A 25,619-nucleotide genomic window follows, 5' to 3' on the forward strand; every position below is an offset into this window, starting at 1 on the left:
TCAGCTTTTGGACTGGTTTGTGGAAATTGAAAATGTTTGAAAAGTGTTCCTCTTGAAGAATCAAAGTCTACATTATACGTAAAGAAAGGGGATGTCAGTAAAGATAATCCATCAATGTTCAATTACATTCGAGCGTGTTGACTACTTTCAGGATGAAAGACTTCTATTGTCCCAAGGAGTTTAATCGAGTGATTTGCATCCTAACTATTTCATGAAGAACTCATGTCGATAGTTATAGAACAACCTTCTACATAGAGAAATTCTACTAAAAATAAACAACTATTTACTATCATGACAAGTGCAAAATTATTTTAATCTCAAATCAATGCACACAAGTCAATATGTGATTTACTTGTGCCGTAGTACCTATGATATTATTCTAAAATTAAGTTGGTACAAACTATAATCTCACTGCTCATAAATAATTTCTCTATATTTCCTCGTATATTATTTACATACCCCAAAATTTTCAATATTTTCATCTCAAGTCTCTTGTTACATATCCTTTTTTTTTTATTGCATTTCTCAATTTATTCATAGTATTTACTTTAAGATAACTTAATACGTAAGTTGATAAATTTTTAGCAGAGAATTTGAGAAATTTAACATCGTAATGACCATTTAATCCATGTGTGTGGAATCTACGTACAGATATTAATACTATATCAACGCACATGGAAAATGCGCCTTTTGAAGAATGCAGTAAATGGAAGGTCTAACATCTTTCTTAACAATCCGAAATAGACTTCGTGCATGCTGTAAATTTAAATGAATCATAATTAATTTCAAAAGGTAGTAAATGGAAGGCCGAACAACTTTTTTAACAAACTGAAACAGAATTAAAGCAGAGGAGGGAAAATCAAGATGAGTAGGATTCCACTTACCACCTAAATTCCAAAGCAAGAAGACTTGGTGCTGTAAGTCAATAAATATTATATTATTAATTAATTACACACCATATTCAACTTCTATAAATAATAGTCATTAATTATATCTCTCTCTCTTCTTGTGATTTCATCATCCAGCAAAAGAAAAAGAAAAAGAAAAAGAAAAAGAAAATGGGTTATATCACTCAGCCTTACCAAGTTTTTATTTGCCTCCTGTTATTCCTCTTCTATTCTCAGTGTTCAGCAATACTTTGCTCTCACCACCAAAGTTCTGCTTTACTCCAATTTAAGCAGCTCTTTTCCTTTGAAAAAGATTCTTCATTCGATTGTGAAATATTTCAACAAATATCTCGTCCAAAGATGATGTCTTGGAAAGAGGACGCTGATTGCTGCTCCTGGGATGGAGTAACATGTGATTCGGCGACGGGTCACGTGATTGGCCTCGACCTCAGTTGCAGTTGGCTTCACGGCAACATCCCTTCCAACAGTAGCCTTTCCTTGCTTCCTCGCCTCCGAAAGCTCAACCTACCCTTCAATGATTTCAATTACTCTGAGATTTCCTCTGGTTTTACTGCTCAATTTCCGAGTTTGACAATCCTTAACCTCACTCGGAGCAATTTCACGGGGTCAATTCCTCCCTCACTAGGTAACAATATTACACAACTTGCTTACTTGGATCTCTCATCTAACAGTTTTAGTGGTCAGATTCCATCATCTTTTTCAAATCTTCAGCAGCTTCGTCATTTAGATCTTCGGTTCAATAGCTTTGTGGGTAAAATTCCTGCATCACTAGGTAACAATATTACACAACTTGCTTATTTGGATCTCTCATCTAATAGTTTTAGTGGTCAGATTCCATCATCTTTTTCAAATCTTCAGCAGCTTCATCATTTAGATCTTCAGTTTAATAGCTTTGTTGGTAAAATTCCTGCATCACTAGCTAACAATATTACACAACTTGCTTATTTGGATCTCTCATTTAACAGTTTTAGTGGTCAGATTCCATCGTCTTTTTCAAATCTTCAGCAGCTTCGACATTTAGATCTTCGGTTCAATAGCTTTGTGGGTAAAATTCCTGCATCACTAGGTAACAATATTACACAACTTGCTTATTTGGATCTCTCATCTAATAGTTTTAGTGGTCAGATTCCATCATCTTTTTCAAATCTTCAGCAGCTTCATCATTTAGATCTTCAGTTTAATAGCTTTGTTGGTAAAATTCCTGCATCACTAGCTAACAATATTACACAACTTGCTTATTTGGATCTCTCATTTAACAGTTTTACCGGTCAGATTCCATCATCTTTTTCAAATCTTCAGCAACTTCATCATTTAGATCTTCGGTACAATAACTTTGTTGGTAAAATTCCGGATATATTTACCAACCTAACCCAACTTTCTTTTTTAGGCTTGAAATATAATGAACTGATAGGCTCGATTCCAAGTTCAATCTTTGAACTTTTGAATTTGACATCTGTCTCTCTTTCTTTTAACAATTTCCGTGGCAGCGTTGAGCTTTACGATTTTGCAAAGCTCAAAAATCTTAAAGTTCTTTTTCTTTCTAATATTAGTTTATCAGTTAGCACCAAATTAACAGTCAACTCGTCTTTCCCTAATCTTTCGGAGTTGGATTTATCGGCTTGCAATATAAGTAAGTTTCCAGACGTCTTGAGAACTCAACATCAGTTAGAGTGGTTGGACCTTTCTATAAACCAAATCCGTGGTAGGATTCCCAGTTGGATGTGGGATATCGGAGTACATACTTTGTATTTCTTAGATCTTTCACGAAACTTCCTGACAAGCATAGACCATCTTCCGTGGAAAAATCTCGAATACCTTACCCTTGATTCGAACCTACTTCAAGGATCACTTCCAGATCTACCACCTCACATGGTAGAGCTTTTAATTTCCAACAATAGTTTGACTGGAGAGATTCCTTCGTCATTTTGTAATTTGAGTTCCATTCAATATCTTAACTTATCCAACAATAGCTTGAGTGGACAAATTCCACAGTGTCTTGGAAACTCTACACTTGAAACTTTAGATCTCAGAATGAACAACTTCCAAGGTACCATCCCACAGACATATGCAAAGGGCTGCAACTTGAGTTATCTTCGGCTGAGTGGCAATCACTTGGAGGGACCATTACCACCATCTTTGATTAACTGTGTCAAATTGCACTTTCTTGATGTTGGGAATAACAACTTGAGCGGCCCAATTCCAGAATATCTTGGAAACTCAACAAGTTTGTCATTTCTTAATGTTAGGAATAACAGCTTGAGCGGCCCAATTCCGGAATGTCTTGGAAACTCAACACTTGAAATCTTAGATATGAGAATGAACAAGTTTAGTGGCAGCCTCCCTCAAACATTTGCAAAAAGTTGTGTTTTGGTAAGTCTTAACCTTAATGGCAATCGGTTGGAAGGACCTTTGCCTCCATCTTTGGTTAATTGTCGACATTTGGAAGTTATAGATGTTGGGAACAATCAGATTAATGAGACCTTTCCCCACTGGTTAGACGTTCTTCCCGAATTGCAAGTACTTACATTGCGTTCTAATAGATTTCGTGGTCCCATTGGTGATACCAAAACAAGAGTTCCTTTCCCCAAGTTGCGAATAATTGATCTCTCTTACAATCGATTCACCGGTGTTTTGCCAATATGGTATCTGAATGGTTTTAAAGCCATGATGCACGGGGATGACAATAGTACTGAAGTCAATTATATGAGGTCGTTGAATTATTCCTACTATGAATCAATATCTCTGACTATGAAAGGCAATAACATACAAATGGAGAGGATTTTAACCACTTTTGCAACTATTGATTTGTCGAGCAACAGATTTCAAGGGGAAATATCACAAGTGTTGGGAAAGCTTAATTCTCTCAAAAGTCTCAACATTTCTCACAACAACTTGACAGGTGGTATTCCATCGTCGCTAAGAAATCTGACAGAGCTTGAATCTCTAGACCTCTCTTCAAACAAGCTTGCTGGACGTATCCCAACACAACTGGCGAGTCTCAATTATCTTTCGGTGTTGAATCTTTCGAACAACCAGCTCGAGGGACCCATACCAGAAGGACCCCAGTTTAATACATTTGCAAATGATTCCTATTCTGGTAACTCGGGACTGTGTGGATTCCCATTATCAAAAAGCTGCAGCATTGATGAGGCATCAGAACCACCAACACCAACAGGATTTATCGAAGGAGACGATGCTTCACGCTGGTTTGATTGGAAGCTCGCTATGTTGGGCTATGCATCTGGAGTAGTGATCGGCTTGTCCATCGGATACATGGCATTTGTGACTGGAAGGCCACAATGGTTTGTAAGAATGATCGAAAGGAAGCAATCCAAGAAGCTGAGAAGGGTGATCAGACGAGGCAGAGCAGGTAGAAGAAGTTTGTTGGTGCATCTCTAAAGGCCCGGGTGAGTAATTATTAGTTTGTCTTTTGGAATTATAAGCTGGTATCTACTGTTCTTTGAGTAGATAGCATGCTGATATTATCGTAATCTAACAGTTGACTTACAAAAACCACAATCCTAATTAATTTCATATTATGTTTATTATCAACATTTTAACTGAATTATTGATGTGGTTGTTTTCTTCAGGAATTATAAACTCCTGGAAGCTAGCAAACAAATAATCCTCCATTAAGTGTGTTCATTGCTCTTTCTGTGGAAAATGTATTAAATGATATCCCACACATCTGCCAATGGGCTTGTACAGGGTTGACATCCGATGGTTGAAATTGAGATCTTTTATTGTAATATCTGTATTTAAAAAGGAAGAAATCACCGTCATCCAAATTTAATTAAGAAAAACCTGCACTCTTTCATATATCAACATTTTTCATTTAGAGGGGTTTTCATAGCACTGCCATACTTAACATCAGTCCCCACGTACGGTGCGGCCCATGATAGGACTCTTCAAACTTCCAACATTCTCCATGGATCTTCCCATGCAAGGATTTCTACTCATCAATTAGCAGAAATTTTAGATTACATTCGATGTTTCATGTTATCGGCTGATGTGGAACTATTAACTAATAATATTTGCATATTTGTTGATAATTTTTAAACTTAAAAATTAATTTATTAAAAATCAACCAATTTCTTTTTTCCTCACATTCTCTTCTTTCGTCTGGTTCGAAAAAATTGTTTTCAGAAACAGAAAACCAAAACATTAATTTATTAAAAGTCATAAAAATAATTAATTGAATAAAGGGAGAAAGTTTTTGAAAGGCTTCTTGTCTTCCCTAAGAACTCCTCCACTATTCTCTCCCAACCAGCCTAAAATTCTACAATACATTCGTAGTTATTGCCTGCAATGATTTCAATGACTCTTAAGATTTCCTCTGCTTTTACTCAATTTCCGAGCTTGACACTCCTTTAACCTCTCTTTCAATTCCCAAGTTGGATCAACTAATTAGTCAGTTGGCCCAACTATTTTTTGAGTGGAAACAAGAGATATAAAATTTGAATTTGGATCTTATGGATGTGGAGGAAATTGAGTTGTCATAAAATCATAATTGAAAAAAGAAAAAAAAAGTATTCACTCAAATGAAAATGTTTGCTCAAACGATGAAATTGTTTGCTTTTATTCTCGTGACATAGCTGCACTTGAAAATGAAACAGTTGATAATGAGTAATAATGTCTGGAATGTCGTCGCAAGAAATAAAGAAGGAAGAGCTTTCAAGTTATGAACTTTCTTTTCTGTTAATTCTTATGCTATTTAGTTGCTTTATTAAATATTTCTTTTTAATTAAGAATGAAAATAAAAACAGTGGAAAAAAATTAATGTCCAACTTTGTTGGGAAATTAAATTTTTGTTGATCCATAAGTTCTCTTCTCTTCCAGACAACTTATAACAGCTTCAATTGATCAATCGTACAAGTAATGTAATTAAGAAGTAAATGGAAGGTCTAACAACTTGCTTAACAAACTGAAACAGAATCAAAACAGAGGAGGGAAAATAAATTGTGTGTGTGTAATGTATATGTTTAATTTCAGTTTGAACCATTATCCTTTCTGTATTTGCTTTTCAGCCTCGGAGAGCACATTATCCTTTCTGATTTATTGTAGAATTTCTTAATCATAACGTTAGGATTGGTTATTGTAACCTATGTGATGTGGACTAATTGAATTTTGTAGAAGGTTTTGAGTGAAAATTAATAGAAAATATGATTCTAACTTTTAAGTATCAAGTGGTCATATTAAAATTTTCCAAATATTGGTCTCGATTATAAATTAACATCTAATTTTCTACAAATGCTCTGCACGTCTCATTTGCTTTTTATGATCACATATGTTCGACATTACAACATTAAAATGGTACATGAAATTGCAAATATCATGATCCGAGCTAATGTTGGTATTTGCTTCTTCTTCTTCTTCTTCATATTTATTACTAACATTCTACAAACAAGTCGTTTATTTGATGACGATTTGAACACTGTACAAAATAATAGCCGTTTATATATGTATGTGTGTACACACGCTTCTTTAGTTCCAGAGCCTTCATTTTTTTTTTAATGTAGATATGCTTTTAGGCAATGCAATTTAAGATTGTTAATTTTTAATGCTAATAAATCACACAGCCTTACCGTTCTTTCAAAAATAACTCTTTAAAGTTGCACTGCTTAAGAGCATGTCCGCATTAAGAAAATAAGGGCACAACACCCAAAAATGATGACATACATACATACATACCTATGTGTGTGTGTGTCAGAGTATTCGTAATCTTAAGTTGAACATCAATAATTAATTGAAAAACATTGTAATTACCTAGGACTATAGACACGATCACGTTTTTTATTACCACACCATTTCTTTATTCATAAGTTGATATTTATTAAACTCAAAAACTTTATTTTATTGCTAATTATTAGATCTAAAGTTTGACTCTAGATGATTTATATGATAGATTTTATCACTAATTATCAATTACTTAAATGTAATTTATGGAAGCTTTGATTAAAAGTTCAAGGATGGTTTTTGACACAACTCAAAAGTGTTGTTTACTACCAAGTATAAGAGTATTTGGTTATAATCTAACCCGGTGAGTCTGAGGTTGAACCACAGGAAGTTTAAAATCTAGTAGTTAATTAGTAAACAAAGAAAATTAAATGAGGGAATGGAAATTAATAACAATCAACTTAAAAATATGCTACGATTTCGGGATCCATTATCGGATTTTAAATTATGGATATAACACTCTAATTATGGATATAACACTCTCATATTTGTATTTTGCATTTATTTTGCCAGTTAATTATTATGTCATTTAATCTTAACTAACAATTAGTATGATAAATATGAGACCAAGTATCTAATGTTTTACAATTATATTGAAGTGTCGACATTATGTCGAAATACCATATAATCTAAAGAGATCTAAATCTATAAATTAATATGACATTAAAGTTGTTCATTCTAAAATCTAAATACCCAACTATGACATTAATGATGTTCATTCTAAATTAATATGACATTAAAGTTGTTCATTCTAAATTAGTATGACATTAATGTCGAAAATTGTTCATTCTAAAATCTAAATACCCAACTATAGAGTTCCCAAGACATTGTGGAATTTTTCCAATTAAGCTATTGTTAGACATAAAGATGGCCAACAAGTTTGAGTGGTGCGTGGCACAACACAGGCATAAAATATTAAGGTCGTAAAAATCTTAGTTTCAAACAATAAAAACTCTAATTGCTTTATGTTTATTAAATAATTAAATGATATCATGATTTTAACAAATAAAATTATAAATATCATGACTTTATAAAATGACACATCTAAACTTTTACAACTTCAATATTTTATTTATGAAATCATAAATTAGTCAGAAGAAAATAAGCTTCATTGCAAATGAAATATTTTCACCATTTATACACAAAAAATAAAAATAAAATTGTGAATGAAATGTGTTTTATGATAAATTAAAAGTTGCATTTTTGGATAAGATAAACAGTTAAATTGTGAATCTAAGCTATTAGTTTTAGAATGAACAACATTAATGTCATAGTTGGGTATTTAGATTTTAGAATGAACAACAAAACTACAGCTCCAAGCTATTAGTTTTGTCTTTTTGTAGATTGCACGCTGATTTTTATTTGAACTGCATATTAATGTGACGTGTTTTTTCTACAGGAATTTCGGACTCATGGAAGGTAGCATTGGAAGTGAATCAATCCTCCTGGTGCCAAACTTGCCTTGCTTTATTTATTTCCATATCTTTAGAATATTTTACTACTTGTGTTTTATTGGTAATTAAATTTATAAAAATTTTGAGCGAAAAAATGATTCGAAAAATTATTGATGTAGGAAATGGCGTGGGCTGACTTTGATTTAGTGCATCTTTGGGCTATGAAATGTTGAATTTGCCCTTGTTAGCCATGAGATTATAACAAATTGTTCTTTGTATGAACCAATGGGTAAAATCACTTTAACACATTGTTTTCTTGAATTAACCAATTCAATTGGTAAAATCTCTCGGGTGTAAAAAAGAGGTCTAGAATTCAAATCTTCCAGTGTAAAAAAAAAAAAAAAGAGTTATCATTAATCTACATTTGAAAAAAAAAGTTTATTCAAATGAAAATGCTTTTGCTCTCAAACACAAAAGATGAAATTGTTGGCTTTTATTCTTGTGAGATAGTTGTGCCTGAAAATGTTTGATAATAAGCAATTGGGGAAAGGCCATTCACACCCCCAAAATTTGCTTAAATGATCACACACGTCTCTTTTTTATTATTATACCATTGATTACAACAATCAAATAATTGACTTTAATTAAACTTCTAAATGTAATCACTATAAATTAAACCTAAAATAATATAATATATAAATAAGACAAAATCTATAAAATATTTTGAATATTAGAAAAGTTATTTTAAAATAATTATACCTAACGTTCACTTAATAAAATTTATATTATTTTATTTACAATATCATTTTTAATTATATCTATATTATATAAATCTTAAACTCAAGTTTTCGATTAATAGATCTTAGTATTAATAAAAATCCGTTGGGATAGACTAATAATAACTTAATACAAAAAATAATTTTCATTATATATGTAATTTTATTAATTATACTCATAAAATTTTATTTGTATCATATGCTATTTTATTTTTGACCCAACAAACAAGGAAACATGCTGGCAAAATTATCCATTCAAGAATACAAGTACATGGTTGAGTCTTTCAGGGAAAAAAAATTATTTTAAAAATAATTTTGACGTAGGAAATGATTTGGAGTGACATTCATTTGGTGCCATTAAGGCCACATTTTCAGAATTGGGCGTATAGTATATACTTTTTCAAAGCTGGTAACAAGATGAACAATGTTGCCCATTTGCCTTTGACTCTGATGTCCGTGGGGCATTAACAAGATGAAATTGTACAATTTCAGGACTCAAAATCGCATTTGAAGTTATTTCAAATTCCAGCACTTCGGGAAACTTCTAAGATTTGTACTTTACTACTTTTATTTTCATAACCAATTCTTATTTTCTTAACACATTTTGGAGAACATACAACTGAAATCATTTTTACCTAATAACCTAGCAAAAAGCTACTACATCTCACAATGTTGACCTGACAATTTATCACAAAACGATTTATCCCTTTTCATATTTTAAGTTCAGTAATAAGAAAGAGGAGGCACCTTCCAAATGTATGCACCTTTACAAAAAATTATGCACATTTACATGGGATAGACGATTTTGGTTTGACTTTGATATGACCGTAAATACTATAGAAATTACAAACTTTAGAGGCTCACGAAATAAATATTGTAAATTTAAGGGGGCTAAATCATAAGCTTTACAAATAAATGGATTCAATTTTAGTTTGTACCTTTATCAGCGAATCCAATTTTCCAATTTTCAAACCAAAATTTAGTTTTAATTTTTTGATTAAATTTCCTTTGAAAATGCTCAACTAAATACTATTTTTGGTTAGATATTAGTTTGAATGGACATGTTCATAGATGATTGTGTAAGCAATTTATTTGGTTAATTAACGGTTGTAATCTTTAAAAATATGAATTACTAATTTTAAAAAATTTTAGTGGTTAGTGTATTAAAAGTGTGTTTGGAGCATAGCATTGCATATTATTGTAATACTATTCACATTAATTTATCACTAACCTATGATTGGTAATTTAGAAGCTACATTGTGGTGCATATGCACCATAATGCGCCAACTTTTGCCTCAATTGAGGCATTAAATATATTTGAATTATCTTTTAATTTTAATTATAATAAATAAAATATAAAATATGTTATATTATAATATTTTTGTTCAATAGCACAATATCACCTTATATTTATACATTAGTAATTAATATAAAATAATAATTTATTAACTAATTTTATATAATTAACAATAAAATAATAATAAGTTTAAATATTATATAATTTAATACAAAATTATAGTAATGGGCATACATTATTGCCAACTAAAATCCATTACTCTTTACTTACACCGTGTTATGTCATTTAATGCAAGTATATCACTTTATGTAGTATTGAATTAGTATTGGATTAAAATAATATTATCTAACAGTTGGCTTAGAAAAACCGCAATCCTAATGAATTTCAAATTATGTTTATTATCAACATCTATAGTGAGAAACAAAATGAGGATAATGTATAAGAAGGAAAATTTTAACTGAATGATTGATGTGACTGTTTTCCTCAGGAATTATAAACTCTGGAAGCTAGCAGTGGAAGCCAAATAATCCTCCAGGTACTGAAATTTTTTAAATTTTATTTCCATTTCATGAAATTGTTTTTACTTTTATTTCTGTTTCGTTAGAACAAGTTGTCACGGACGTATGTTTTGGGTGGTAAAGTGATTTGAAGTAATATTGTTGCAGGAAATTGTTTCATCGCGGGCCACGTATTTCAAAGTTTGTGCGCATCGCTCTTCTTGGAGAAAATGTATTAAATGAAATCCCACACATCTGCCAAAGGGCTTGTACAGCGTTGACCGCACTCATGCTCTCAATTCTGGAGTATACATATGAGGGTTGAAATTGACTTGTGTCATGATAAATTTAATTTAAAGAAACTTTTGTAGATCTTTTATTCTAATATGCATCTGTATTTCAATAGGAAGAATCACCGTCATCCAAATTTAATTAAGAAAAATCTGCACTTTTTCATATATCAAGATTTTTCATTTTGTTCTTTCAAAAACTATATATATATATTTTTCATTTTATAGAAACAAAAATAATTATGCGTAAAATGAAACCAAACGGCCATTAAATTTAGAGGGGTTTTCATATCGCTGCCCTACTTAACAGCACTCCCCACGTACGTTGCGGCCCATGATTCCCCTTGTAACACGTTCTCAAGATAAATGATTGGGTGTAAAGAGAAAATGGTTTCAATAATTGAAATAACATAGGTCCAAAATCTCAGTTCTGACGGCCCAGTACGTGCCACGTCAACACGTGCAAACTCATCCACGTCACCAGACTCAGCGCTCTCGCCACGTCATCACTCGAGCGGTTGTAACTGATGATAATTTGGATTAAGAAAAACAGTTGAATTGAGTCGCGTCACAAAGGGGGAGCACCAAAGACAAAGAGAAACCAAAATGGCTCGAGCTTTGCTTCATTTGAATAGCACGGCCACGGCCATAATAGTTATTTTGATTAATGTGCTTTGACTATCGCATGTTATTATTTTAGAACGTTGTCAAACATGCTAGTTCTTGGATGGAACTATAAGAGTTGTGAATTCAATTAGTTATGGATGGAATGTTTCCTCATTTAGAGTGGTGCTGAGAAAATTTTGCATACCGGCAGGGAAAAAGGTGCTGCAATGATCTCTACACTGGGGAAGAACTCTGAATTTTCTGAAGTTAACATTGGCAATAAAGGCTCATTATTAATGGCTTTAAGAGGAGCGATCATTCCTGTTATACTAGATGTACCACATCAATGATTCTTTTCCTTCTAGGGTCAACGTAAAGGAATTATTTTCAGGAGCAGATATTTCATTATTGACAATATTTTAATATTCTACAGTTGAAATGATGTAACTTTGCTTCTGCAGATGTGGATCTTGTTCGTGGCAGCAGGGCCTTATCAACAGGCACTGAAATGCATTGGTAGCTGCCATAGAAACTAAGGTGAGGAAAGGTAAATGTTGTGTTTGATTATCTCTTTTCCTATGTTTTATATACGTGATGATTGGAGAAAGAATAACTCTTCTTTATATGAGATGATTTGAATTTTCAAGCTATATTCAATAAACTCTAAATTAAAGACATTAGAGTATGTTACAAGTAGGAGAGAGGATTTACATGGAATTGCCCTAGTATGACAATTTAAAAAAGTTCTGTCATGTGACATAACAGTAGATCTTCACGTCGAATCCACTAAATTTAGATTAAAATATTAATGGATGTTTTATATATGTGATGATTTTATTATCGCCTGCCTACAATGATTTCAACGACTCTAAGATTTCCTCTGCTTTTACTCAATTTCCGACCTTTACAGTCAGTCCTTAACCTCTCTTTCAATTCCAAGGTTGGGCTAACTAACGAGTTACTTAGTACTATTTTTTGAGTGGAAACAAGAGATATAAAATTTGAATTTGGATCCTATGGATGTGGAGGAAATTAAGTAGTCATAACTATAATTAAAAAAAAAAAAGTGTCCACTCAAATGAAAATGTTTGCTCAAAAGATGAAATTGTTTGCTTTTATTCTCGTGACATAGCTTCACTCGAAAACGAAACAGTTGATAATGAGTAATAATGTTTGCAATGACGCCGCAGGAAATATTGAAGGAAGAGAGCGCTTTCAAATCAATGGACTTTGTTTTCTATTAATTTTTATGTTATTTAGTTGGTTTATTAAATATTTCTTTTAAATTCAAGGTTACACAAATTAAGAACGAAATTAAAAACACTGGTGGAAAAAAACTAATGTCCAATTCTGTTGGGAAATTAAATTTTTCACTCGACTGCCTTCAAGGTGCAGTCGAGTGAAAAACATTGTAATCGCTTAAGATTACAAATACGATCATGTTTTTTTTTTTTTTTTTATCTCAACATTTCTTCTTCATTCATAAGTTGATATTAAACTCAAAAGCTTTATTTTATAGCTAATTATTAGATATAAAATTTGATTCCAAATGATTTATAGGATATATTTAGGGGTCCGGGTAAGTTACAAATTTTGTTAGTAAAAGCCAACTGAGTTGAACCGTTGGATTTAAAGACAGAAATCTAACACTAGCAATAACTTATCAGAATAAATTCTTTGTGTACCGTGATTGGTTTTATTCTCTATCTATTTTTTATTCATCATTTGTTTGATATTTTTACCTGATAGATCTTGGGTGGGATTAAGATTCTCTAACACCTTATTGTTGATAATAATAATATCAATATAAGGGAAAAAAGACACATGCACCCCCAAGGTTTGGGGAAATAGTTATGTACATCCTTAAATTTTAAATAAGGAATATCAAGACTCTGTTTTAATTATAATACTCGTTCACCCTATAACTCAAAAAAAAAAAAATGTATCCAATATTTTATAATAAATAGAAATATAATATTAAAATAGATGTAATAATGTATACATTTTAAAATAATTTAATGTTTAAAAAGATATTTTAATACTTTACAATCTTATATTGTATTGAACTGAATATATAAAAAATTATATTATTTTCAATATGTATAATATAATTTTAATTGTATTAATACATGAGACATTTTTATTAATTGTAAAATCTATTTAACCCATAGATTTATTTAAAATATTTATAATAAATCCAAATATATTATTAAAATAAATATAATAATTTACATTTTAAAAATTATTTTATATATTAAAAACGTTCCAATATTATTAGCCTGTCAGATAAATTAATCTATTTAAGTTATATTTGTATTTATTAAAAATTTTAATGTTAATTTTTTGCCTACTATTTATAAAGGGTATATAGTCAAAAGAAAATCCTGATATCCCTCATCAAAAATTTGAGAGTGCACATAACTATTTCTTCAAATCTTGTGCGTGTAGGTGTCTTTTTTCCTATTATGTGAGATATATTAGAAAATCTAAGTGTTTTACGCATACATATGAGAACACTCTTAATTAATAAAATTTTGTTTCAATAGTGAAAAAATTAATTAGAACTCATGTATTTTTTTTTTCTTATAACAATGGTATTATCAAATGCGAGGCACATTAAGGTAAGTGGCCACATTTGGAAGATAAAATAAGGGGGCAAACAAGACTAAATCGTGTGATTATTATTCTTGTTCCATGTTTATATTGTTAATTTGTTATGCCTACTAAATAATAATTGATCATTATTCTTGTCAATAATAAGAACTTATTCCAAATTAATTCATAGCATCCGAGCCGGATCTATGCTAGGAAATTTTTGTTTATACCCCTTACTTTTTTATGAATTTTTTATATAATAATTTATTTTTATTTTATTTTCAAATAAGTTTTAAAAATGTCCCAATTCAATTTTTTTTTTAAATTAGAGAGTTATTTTATAAAATAATTATATGATATATTTATGGAATAAATAAATTTCATTAGGGATCTAAAATGTTAGTACTACTTTTATTTATGATAAAAAATACTATGGTTTGGTCTAATTGAAAAAAAAAATTATATTAGTAATATATATATATATATATATATTATAACATTATCATTGGTATAATGGTATTAGACAGTTATAAAATGATACATTAATAATTAACAACATTTTCATAATTTCACAGTCCATTCCTTCATAGTCATACTTATTTTTTGTCCTTTTCATTAAATCAAATTATTCAAATGTTTCACATTCACTACATTAAAATTAAAAAAAATTCAAATATGTATTTAATATAAATTTTATTAATTTATATTATAAACTTATTTGTTGCATTATTGTCATTCTTTTATTAAATATATGTGCTTTGCTAAGAGTTTTAATGTGATGTTGCTTGATAGATATGTCGTTTTTACTCATTTTCATGAACCGATATTTACACAAATGAGTGCTTTAATGGATACGACTTATACGTGTCTCACCCTTCACCAACAATTTCTGCTACAAAAATCTAATGCTTCAAACTAAAGCAATATTTAATTTAATTACCATTCCGTATAAAGAAAATGAAAATGATGCTCCTTTGTGACTTGGTCAATTTGTTGCGGCTGACATACTGTACGTTGAGTATATGACAGTTCTAGCTATTTGGACACTGCTTCAGCTTTTGGATGGGTAAGTGGAATTTTGAAGAATTAAAGTCTGCTCGAATCGCAAAGGAGGGGATGAGAAAGGTCTCTCAATTAATATTTACTGATGCGTGTTTGACTAAATTGCCAATTGGTGATTTTCGTTTTTGACTAACAATCGCTAGTGAATGACATTCGATCAGCAGCTGCTTCCGGAAAGAAAGAGTGAAAGAGTACTTCCATCTTTGCCAAAAGAGAGGAAAAAAAGAATACGATAGACAGACAAAGATCTGATAATAATAATGGAAAATAAATTGCCAATTGATGACTTTCGTGTTTGACTGAAAATTGTTAATGAAACGACTTTTGGTGTTTGCTAAAACTTGTTATATACGTGTTTTTAAGCCATTCCAAACGACCTTTCACTTACTGAAAGTTTTTAAGCCATTCCCACGCGGTTCCATCATTCCCTTCCGAAGTCTTCGTCAAGGCTTATCTCTTCTTTGCATGAACGCGTCCTTTTGGAATTTTATTTGCTTCTTTCCTAAAATTCTTTCGTCTTCTTTAAACTCTCACTTGAGTGATATGGTAGGTTGTAGTTTTTTATTTAACTTGCTTAATCTTTTAAATAGGTTAGTGAAATTTTAAAGAATCAAAGTCTACTCAAAAGAAGCTGAAGTAGGCAGTCCGAAATTTTACAAAATTCGCGACAAATTAATGCACCAACTAGACTCCAAAACAACATAATTTTAGTAACAAAACTTGGTGGCCTAAGTCAGAAAGTAGTAAGAATAAAGACTTGGTGGTCTAAGTCAGAAAGTAGTATGAATAAAGACTTGGTGTTCCAAGTCTAAAAGTATTATGTTTGATTTAACCCAAAAAAAAAAGTGTTATATTTAATTAGATTCCCCCCGTTAGTAGTGTGAGTAAAAGAGATGGCTTCAAAAACTTTTTTGATCCTTATATGGGGGACTTGACTAAAGTGCTCATTATTAATGGCTTTGAGAAAGAAAGACTTGTTCTATATATCCCTCTTAATTTGGACAGTCTTACATCAACAACTTTCCATTTTTTTATCCTTCCCGTGAGTTTCATTGGCATAGAAAAGAAGTTAAAGTAGTTTGAACTTTTACTAAATTAGTCACAAGTTCGCGCAACTTTCAACTTTTTTTATCCTTCCCATTGGTTTCATAGCGTGTAAAAGAATTTGAAATAGTTTGAAATTTTTCTAAATTGGCCTCAAATTCATGCACCTACTAGATTCCAAGACAGTATCATGAGGCTCTCAATAACAAAACTTGGAGCATGCTCTAAGTGAACTATAATTAATTAAGATTATTCCTCCTTGATTTCGAAAGGTAGTATTGATCACGCTTACAAGAATATTATACATATTAATTTGTAGTCCACTGGTTAAGAAGTAATGGAAGGTCTAACAACTTACTTAACAAACTGAAACAGAGTCGAAACAGGGAAGAAAAATTAATTGCATTTTGTGTCAATGACTAACTGTGTTCTAGCTCGCTGTTACATCTCATTGAACTATCTTTTCACATGAATAAATTACTGTCAAAATGGTTACCAGTTGGATATAGCTTCAGCTTTAGTCTGGTTTGTGGAAATTGAAAAATTAAAAAATGCTTCTCTTGAAAAATCAAAGTCTACTTTATACGTAAAGAAAGGGGATGATCAATAAAGATATCCCATCAATGTTCAATTACTTTCGAGTATGTTGATTTTTTCATGAAGAGAGACTTCTATTACCTCGAAGGCCTAGTCAAGTGATTTATGGATAATTTTATTTGATTAATCTCTCGAGTTCGAATTTAAAGAATATGAGAGAATAATATTTTAATTGAAATCCCCTCATCCAATTTTTTCTTTTAAAAAAAAAAAGAATTAATTTTGTGGAAATTTTTTCATTTTGTGAAAACAAAAGTAATTAATTTTGTGTAAAACGGAACCAAGCTGCTATTAAACTTAAAATCAATCTCAACGGTGATTCCCCGTCAAACACGTCGTCAAATTCCCCTCTTCAAAGGATCCCACTATGACTTTCAACTTTCTTAATCGATCTTCCCATGCAAGGATTCCACACACCAGCTAAATTCCAAAACAAGACTTTGTGCTAATCAACAAGTATTATGTTATTAACTAATTACACCCCGTTCAACTTGTATAAATAGTCATATCTCTCTTCTTGAGATTTCATTAACCGGCAAATGCAAAAAAGGGGGTTATTTAACTCAGCCTTATCAACTTTTGATTTGCCTCCAGTTATTGCTCTTGTATTCTCAGTGTTCAGCAATAATTTGCTCGACCAAAGTTTTGCTTTACTGATTGGTATTCCTGGGATGGAGTAACATGTGATTCGCCGACGGGTCGCGTGATTGGCCTCGACCTCAGTTGCAGTTGGCTTCATGGCAACATCACTTCCAACAGTAGCCTTTTCTTTCTTCCTCGCCTGCAAAAGCTCAACCTGGATTTCAGTGATTTCAATTACTCTAGTATTTCTTCTGGTTTTATCAATCAATTTCCGAGCTTGACGCTCCTTAATCTCTCTTTCAGCAATTCCATGAGGTCAATTCCTGCGTCACTGGGTAATATTACACAACTTGCTTCCTTGGATCTTTTAGATAACAAATTTAGTGGTCACATCCCATCATCTTTTTCAAATCTTCAGTGGCTTCATTTAGATCTTTGGCACAACATATTTATTGGTAAAATTCCGTGGTAGGATTCCTAATTGGATGTGGGATATGGGAGTACATACTTTGAATTTCACAAAACTTCTTGACAATTATAGAACATCTTTCACAAAATTTAGTGGTCATATTCCATCGTCTTTTTCAAATCTTCAGCGGCTTCATTTAGATCTTTGGCACAATATATTTGTTGGAAAAATATAGAACATCTTCGGTGGAAAAATCTCCAATATATTAGCCTTGATTCGAACTTGCTTCAAGGATCGCTTACTTGATCTACCACTTCCACCACCTCTCATGGTGTTCTTTTCGGTTTACAATAATAATTTGATTGGAGAGATTCCTTGATCATTTTGTAATTTTACCAATTCATCCTTACTTGTCCAACGATAGCTAATTGGGTGCACCAATTCTACAGTGTCTTGGAAACTTTACACTTGGGCATTTGGATCTTAGAATGAACAATCTTCATGGTAGGATCCTAGAAACGTCTGCAAAAAACTGTAATTTGTCTGCTTAGGCTAAAAGACAATCACTAGAACCATCTTTGGTTAATCGTACCGGTTTAATGTTTATGGATGCTGGGAATAACAACTTGAGCAGCCCAATTCCACAACTTCTTAGAAACTCAACACTTGCTAGGGTCTTGGATATGAGAATGAGTGGATTTGAGGCAGCATCCCTCAAATGTTTGCAAATGTTTGCAAAGAGTTGTGATTTGAGAAGTCTTAACAGGCAACCAATTAGAAGGACATTGCCTATGCAACAATGGGAAGTATCAAATAATCCTGACTCAATTAATTGCAGCAATAATGATGTAGGAGACGATGTGGGCTTAATTTGGGTGTGCAACTTCGGTTCTGTAAGTTGAATTTGAATGTGTAAAATTACTGTTCTGAAACTCATAATAAGATAATTGATTGGGTGTAAAAAGAAAATGGATTGAATAATTGAAATAACTTAGGTCCAAAATCTCTAACCTTACATTATCCCTGTTCAAATGGCCCAGTACTTGCCAGGTCAACATGTGAAAACTGATCCAAGTCACCAGCCTCAATATTCTCGCCACGTCATCACTCAACAGGTTACCACTGACGATAATTTGGATAAGAAAAAACAGCTGAATTGAGAGCCTTCACTCTTCACAGAGAAACCAAAATGGCGCGAGCTTTGCTTCGTTTGAATAGCACAAGATGAACAACATTCATTGTCATTGTCCTTGTTACCCATGAGATTATTGCCAAATTTCAAATGTTTCTGGATTTCAAGTTACTTAATTGCCAGCACTTTAGGAATCTTCTATGAATTTTATTTATATTTGTTTATAAGAAATTCGTTTCTTACTCCTGTGTTTTGTCTTTTTCTTACTTTAATTTCCAGTATTTTTCTAGTAATGGACAGAATCTGCTATGTTCATAGGTTAGGAATTAACAGGTTATAAAACTCAGGCGGTTAAATAATATTTATTTCTCCTTTTCGTCTCACTTTAGAAATATTTATAAGCCCAACGAATTTGCCCGTTTAACAAATAAGCTTTGACTCTTAATCTTTTCCTTCGCGTGATGTATGCGAGACTTTTTGACAAATTCCAATGTCTTCTTGTATTCGAAGTCGGACGCATTGTTTTGTATTAAAATGAATTTGCCAGTTTAACACATTGTTTTGTTGTACTAACGAATTCAATTGGTAAAATCTCTTCAGTCTAAAAAGGAGATCTAGAATTCAAATCATCCTATGTTAAAAGAAAAAGAAGAGTTGTCATTAATCTACTTTAAAAACAAAGTTTATTCAAATGAAAGTGATTTTGCTCTCAAACACAAAAGATGAAATTGTTGGCGTTTATTCTCGTGAGATTGCTGTGCTTGAAAATGTTTGATTATAAGCAATAGGGGAAAGGTCATTCACTATTATACCCTTGATTACAACAACCGAATAATTGACTTAATTAAACTTCTACATGTAATCAATATAAATTAAACTTAAAATAATATAATATATAAATAAGATAAAATTTATAAAATATTTTGAATATTAGAAAAGTTATTTTAATATTATTAATTTTTCATATTCTTTTAATAGTACTAATCTATTTGACATATTAATAATATTTAAATAATTATACCTAACATTCACACTAATTTATAAAATTTATATTATTTTATTTGTAATATCGTTTTTAATTATGTCTATATTAGTATAAATCTTAAACTCAAAGTTTTGGATTAATAGATTTTAGTATTAATAAAGTCCGTTGGGATAGACTAATAATAACTTAATACTAAAAATAATTTTCGTTATATATGTAATTTTATTAATTATACTTCTTGTAATAATTTATTTGTATCATATGCTATTTATTTACTATTTTTATATCATATGCTATTTATTTACTATTTTTATATCATATGCTATTTATTTATTATTTTTATCTTATTGCTATATTTATATTTACTTCAGTTATTGTAATCAAAGGATATAAGAGTTATTTATAAGATTAAGGGGGTATGTGACCAATTAAGCAACCTTAGGAGCGTGGCCACATGGGTAGCACTTTCAATTCTGCATATTAATTGATCTAAGCTTACAAATTCAGCATATAGATTGCACATATTTACTGTAAACTACAAAGTAAATGGAAGGTCTATTCTAAGTCAACTTGCTTAGTAAACTAAAACAAAATCAAAACAGAGGAGGGAAAATGAACAGTGTGTCCATGTACATGTAATTGGACTCTACGGACTTAGTCGACTAACTCTCAAATAACTTTATTTAATTCGCCATTCGATCATAAGGGAGATATGTGTTATAACATACATATGGATGCCGTCTATTCATCTACTTTCTATAAAACCATAATAATAATAATAACTAGAGTCTAGCCGGCTGCTACATCACCATATACGAAAGCCAACTGACATTTGTCTTATCTATATATCATTTCAGCTTTAATATGGACTGGTTCGTGGAAATTGAAAAAACTGGAAAATGCTGCTTTCGAATAATCAAAGTCTGCTATAGACACCAAGAAAGGAAACGAGCAAAAAACAAACATAATCTATCAATGATTATGCTTAATGTAACGTTGCGTGTTGACTAAGTTGCTGGTTAATGACTTTCGAGCGGCTGCTTTCAGAATGAAAGAGTACGACTGCAATATTCACTTCATCTAATCGAAGGTCTAACAACTTAGCTTAACAAAGTGTAACAGAGTCAAAACAGGGGAGGGAAAATGAATTGTGTTTGTATAAAAGACTGTTACTCTAGCTAGCTGTTACACGGGCAAATATGATAGATAACGAACATCTCGCCGAACTTAAGTAAATATCTAAATGGTTATTAATTGGACACAGCTTCAGCTTTTGGATTGGTTTGTGGAAATTGAAAAAGTTTGAAAAGTGTTCCTTTTGAAGAATCAAAGTCTACTTTATATGTAAAGAAAGGGGATCTCAGTAAAGATAAAAATTATTTTAAAAATAATTTTGACGTAGGAAATGATTTGGGGCGACATTCATTTGGTGCCATTTAGGCCACATTTTCAGAATTGGGCGTATAGTATATACTTTCTCAAAGCTGGTAACAAGATGAACAATGCTGCGCATTAACAATATTGTTACATATATTAATGTAGGGGTGCTCTGTCTCTGATCCACAAGTGTTATGGCGTCACGCGAATATCTATAGAACTGGATCGAAAATGACAAGTTACCTAAAAGAAGACTTCATAATTTATGCCTTGAAGGAAAAAGAAAAAGAAAAAGAAAATCAATTAATTAAGGTAACAATAATTATTCATAAAAATTAAACATGGAGGGCCGGACGCCCTGTCCTACATTCCACGCCGGTCTTGAACTAATTTGTTTCTGTTCATTTTTCTCATTCGTCTTCTGGAAAAATCGGTAGATTCTGGACCATCTTTAATTTTCAACAAGCATGTGCTTTGATATTGATTCTTTAACTACCCCGAGGGAGTATAAACTGAGTAATTTCTCTTTCGCTGCCAACATCCATGCGTTAATTATAATATTGATTCGGATTCTTTTATTTGATGTTAACGGTGTATAACATTGAATTCTAAATTTAGTCTTATCAATGCATCCATGTAGATTATTCCTCCTCATCTTTTTTTCTCATGGTAGTATTGATCAAGAAGTAAATGGAAGGCCGAACAACTTTTTTAACATACTGAAACAGAATTAAAGCAGAGGATGGAAAATCAATTGTGCTTTGTGCATAATGTATATGACTGACTAACTAACTAACTACGAGTTTAGCTGCCTGCCACATCAGCATATATAACACATAACTAATATCATTCGGCGTCCAGCATGTCGTCAAGATCCCCCTCTTGAAAGGATTCCACTTACCACCTAAATTCCAAAGCTAAAAGACTTGGTGGTTGGTGCTGTAAGTCAATAAATATTATATTATTAATTAATTACACACCATATTCAACTTCTATAAATATTCATTATATCTCTCTCTCTTCTTGTGATTTCATCATCCAGAAAAGAAAAAGAAAAAGAAAAATGGGTTATATCACTCAGCCTTATCAACTTTTGATTTGCCTCCGGTTGTTCCTCTTGTATTCTCAGTGTTCAGCTGCAATACTTTGCTCTCACGACCAAAGTTCTGCTTTACTCCAATTTAAAGAGCTCTTTTCCTTTCAAAAACATTCTTCGCACTATTCTGATATATTTCAAAAAATATCTCGTCCAAAGATGATGTCTTGGAAAGAGGACGCTGATTGCTGCTCCTGGGATGGAGTAACATGTGATTCGGCGACGGGTCACGTGATTGGCCTCGACCTCAGTTGCAGTTGGCTTCACGGCAACATCCCTTCCAACAGTAGCCTTTCCTTGCTTCCTCGCCTGCGAAAGCTCAACCTGGCTTACAATGATTTCAATTACTCTAAGATTTCTTCTGGTTTTACTGATCAATTTCCGAGCTTGACACTCCTTAACCTCTCTTGGAGCAATTTCGCAGGGTCAATTCCTCCCTCACTAAGTAACAATATTACACAACTTGCTTACTTGGATCTTTCGTATAACAGTTTTACTGGTCAGATTCCATCATCTTTTTCAAATCTCCACCAGCTTCGTCATTTAGATCTTTGGCACAATAATTGTGATGGCAAAATTCCGGATATATTTACCAACCTAACCCGACTTTCTTATTTAGACCTGGATGAGAATCAACTGGCTGGCTCGATTCCAAGTTCAATCTTTGAACTTTTGAATTTGACATATGTCTCTCTTTCTTTTAACAATTTCAGTGGCAGCGTTGAGCTTTACGATTTTGCAAAGCTCAAAAATCTTAAAGTTCTTTCTCTTTCTAATATTAGTTTATCAGTGAGCACCAAATTAACAGTCAACTCGTCTTTCCCTAATCTTCTGGGGTTGGGTTTATCGGCTTGCAATATAAGTGAGTTTCCAGACATCTTGAGAACTCAACATCAGTTAGAGTGGTTGGGCCTTTCTAAAAACCAAATCCATGGTAGGATTCCCAGTTGGATGTGGGATATTGGAGTACATACTTTGTGTTTTCTAATTCTTTCACAAAACTTCCTGACAAGCATAGACCATCTTCCGTGGAAAAATCTCGAATATCTTACCCTTGATTCGAACCTACTTCAAGGGTCACTTCCAGATCTACCACCTCACATGGTACACTTTTCAATTTCCAACAATAGTTTGACAGGAGAGATTCCTTCATCATTTTGTAATTTAAGTTCCATTCGATATCTTGGCTTATCCAACAATAGCTTGAGTGGACAAATTCCACAGTGTCTTGGAAACTCTACACTTGAAACTTTGGATCTCGGAATGAACAACTTCCAAGGTAACATCCCACAGACATATGCAAAGGGCTGCAACTTGACTTATCTTCGGCTGAATGGCAATCACTTGGAGGGACCATTACCACCATCTTTGACTAACTGTGTCGATTTGCGATTTCTTGATGTTGGGAATAACAGCTTGAGCGGCCCAATTCCAGTATATCTTGGAAACTCAACACTTGAAGTCTTGGATATGAGAATGAACAAGTTCAACGGCAGCCTCCCTCAAACATTTGGAAAACGTTGTGTTTTGGAAAGTCTTAAACTTAATGGCAATCGGTTGGAAGGACCATTGCCTCCATCTTTGGTTAATTGTCGACATTTGGAAGTTATAGATGTTGGGAACAATCAGATTAATGACACCTTTCCCTACTGGTTAGACGTTCTTCTTGAATTGCAAGTTCTTATATTGCGTTCTAATAGATTTTGGGGTCCTATTGGTGATACCAAAACAAGAGTTCCCTTTCCCAAGTTGCGAATAATTGATTGCTCTCACAATCAACTCACCGGTGTTTTGCCACTACGGTATTTGGATAGTTTTAAAGCCATGATGCATGGGGATAACAATAGTGTTGAAGTCGGTTATATGAGTTGGCGGTATTCCTCTAATTACTATGAGTCAATATTTCTGACTATGAAAGGCATTGACTTACAAATGGAGAGGATTCTAAAGATTTTTGCAACTATTGATTTGTCCAGCAATAGATTTCAAGGGAAAATTCCAGAAGTAGTGGGAAAGTTGAATTCACTCAAAAGTCTCAACATTTCTCACAATAACTTGACAGGTGGTATTCCATCGTCGCTAAGAAATCTGACAGAGCTTGAATCTCTAGACCTCTCTTCAAACAAGCTTGCTGGACGTATCCCAACACAACTGGTGAGTCTCAATTATCTTGGGGTGTTGAATCTTTCGAACAACCAGCTCGAGGGACCCATACCAGGAGGACCCCAGTTTACTACATTTGGAAATGATTCCTATTCTGGTAACTCGGGGCTGTGTGGATTCCCATTATCAAAAAGCTGCAGCATTGATGAGGCACCAGAACCAACAACACCAACAGGATTTTTCGAAGGAGACGACGCCTCAAGCTGGTTTGATTGGAAGCTCGCTAAGTTGGGTTACGCGTCTGGAGTGGTGATCGGCTTGTCCATCGGATACATGGCATTTGTGACTGGAAGGCCACAATGGTTTGTAAGAATGATCGAAAGGAAGCAATCCACGAAGCTGAGAAGGGTGATCAGACGAGGCAGAGCAAGTAGAAGAAGTTTGTAGATGCATCTCTAAAGGCCCAGGTGAGTAATTATTAGTTTTGTCTTTTGGAATTATAAGCTGGTTTCTACTGTTCTTTAAGTAGATAGCATGCCGATATTATCGTAATCTAACAGTTGACTTGCGAAAATCACAATCCTAATTAATTTCAAATAATGCTTATTATCGACATCTATAGTGAGAAACAAAATGAGGATAATGTATAAGAAAGAAAATTTTAACTGAATTATTGATGCGATTGTTTTTACTTTTATTGCCATTTCATTAGAACATGTCGTCACGGACGTACATTGTTGCAGGAAATTGTGTGCGGGTAACTTTGGTTTGGGCCACGTACTTCAAATTTGGGCGTAGAATTTTTTCTGTATTTGCTTTTCAGCCTCGGAGAGCACATTATCCTTTCTGATTTATTGTAGAATTTCTTAATCATAACGTTAGGATTGGTTATTTTAACCTATTTGATGTGGACTAATTGAATTTTGTAGAAGGTTTTGAGTGAAAATTAATAGAAAATATGATTCTAACTTTTAAGTATCAAGTGGTCATATTAAAATTTTCCAAATATTGGTCTCGATTATAAATTAACATCTAATTTTCTACAAATGCTCTGCATGTCTCATTTGTTTTTTATGATCACATATGTTCGACATTACAACATTAAAATGGTACATGAAATTGCAAATAACATG

At 32.4% G+C, this 25,619-nt stretch overlaps 2 protein-coding genes across 3 annotated transcripts in view; both read left to right on the forward strand.

The window, feature by feature from the left end:
- Positions 1–1,000: 1,000 nt before the first annotated feature.
- The window catches only part of LOC102623900 (receptor-like protein 19), a 47,744-nt gene continuing 23,125 nt past the window's right edge, over positions 1,001–25,619 (forward strand). The window contains exon 1 of one of the 2 annotated variants that reach the window (XM_052435041.1): positions 1,001–1,974. In XM_052435041.1, coding sequence (XP_052291001.1) covers positions 1,059–1,974 — 916 coding nt within the window. In that variant the 5' untranslated portion in view covers positions 1,001–1,058. The remainder of the gene's footprint in view (positions 1,975–25,619) is intronic. The other variant, XM_052435042.1, reaches the window with a different exon arrangement.
- LOC102620875 (receptor-like protein 9DC3) lies at positions 22,343–25,456 on the forward strand. Its single transcript, XM_025095051.2, has 2 exons — positions 22,343–24,953; positions 25,230–25,456. Exon 1 carries the CDS (start codon positions 22,351–22,353, stop codon positions 24,931–24,933), a length of 2,583 nt encoding a protein of 860 aa, XP_024950819.2. The 5' UTR covers positions 22,343–22,350; the 3' UTR covers positions 24,934–24,953; positions 25,230–25,456.

Source organism: Citrus sinensis, chromosome 2 (genome assembly GCF_022201045.2).
Source record: "Citrus sinensis cultivar Valencia sweet orange chromosome 2, DVS_A1.0, whole genome shotgun sequence".
NCBI lineage: Eukaryota > Viridiplantae > Streptophyta > Magnoliopsida > Sapindales > Rutaceae > Citrus > Citrus sinensis.

Coding starts and splice junctions, on each gene's coding strand:
- LOC102620875 (XM_025095051.2), top strand. CDS start 22,351: ATGGGTTATATCACTCAGCCTTATCAACTTTTGATTTGCCTCCGGTTG.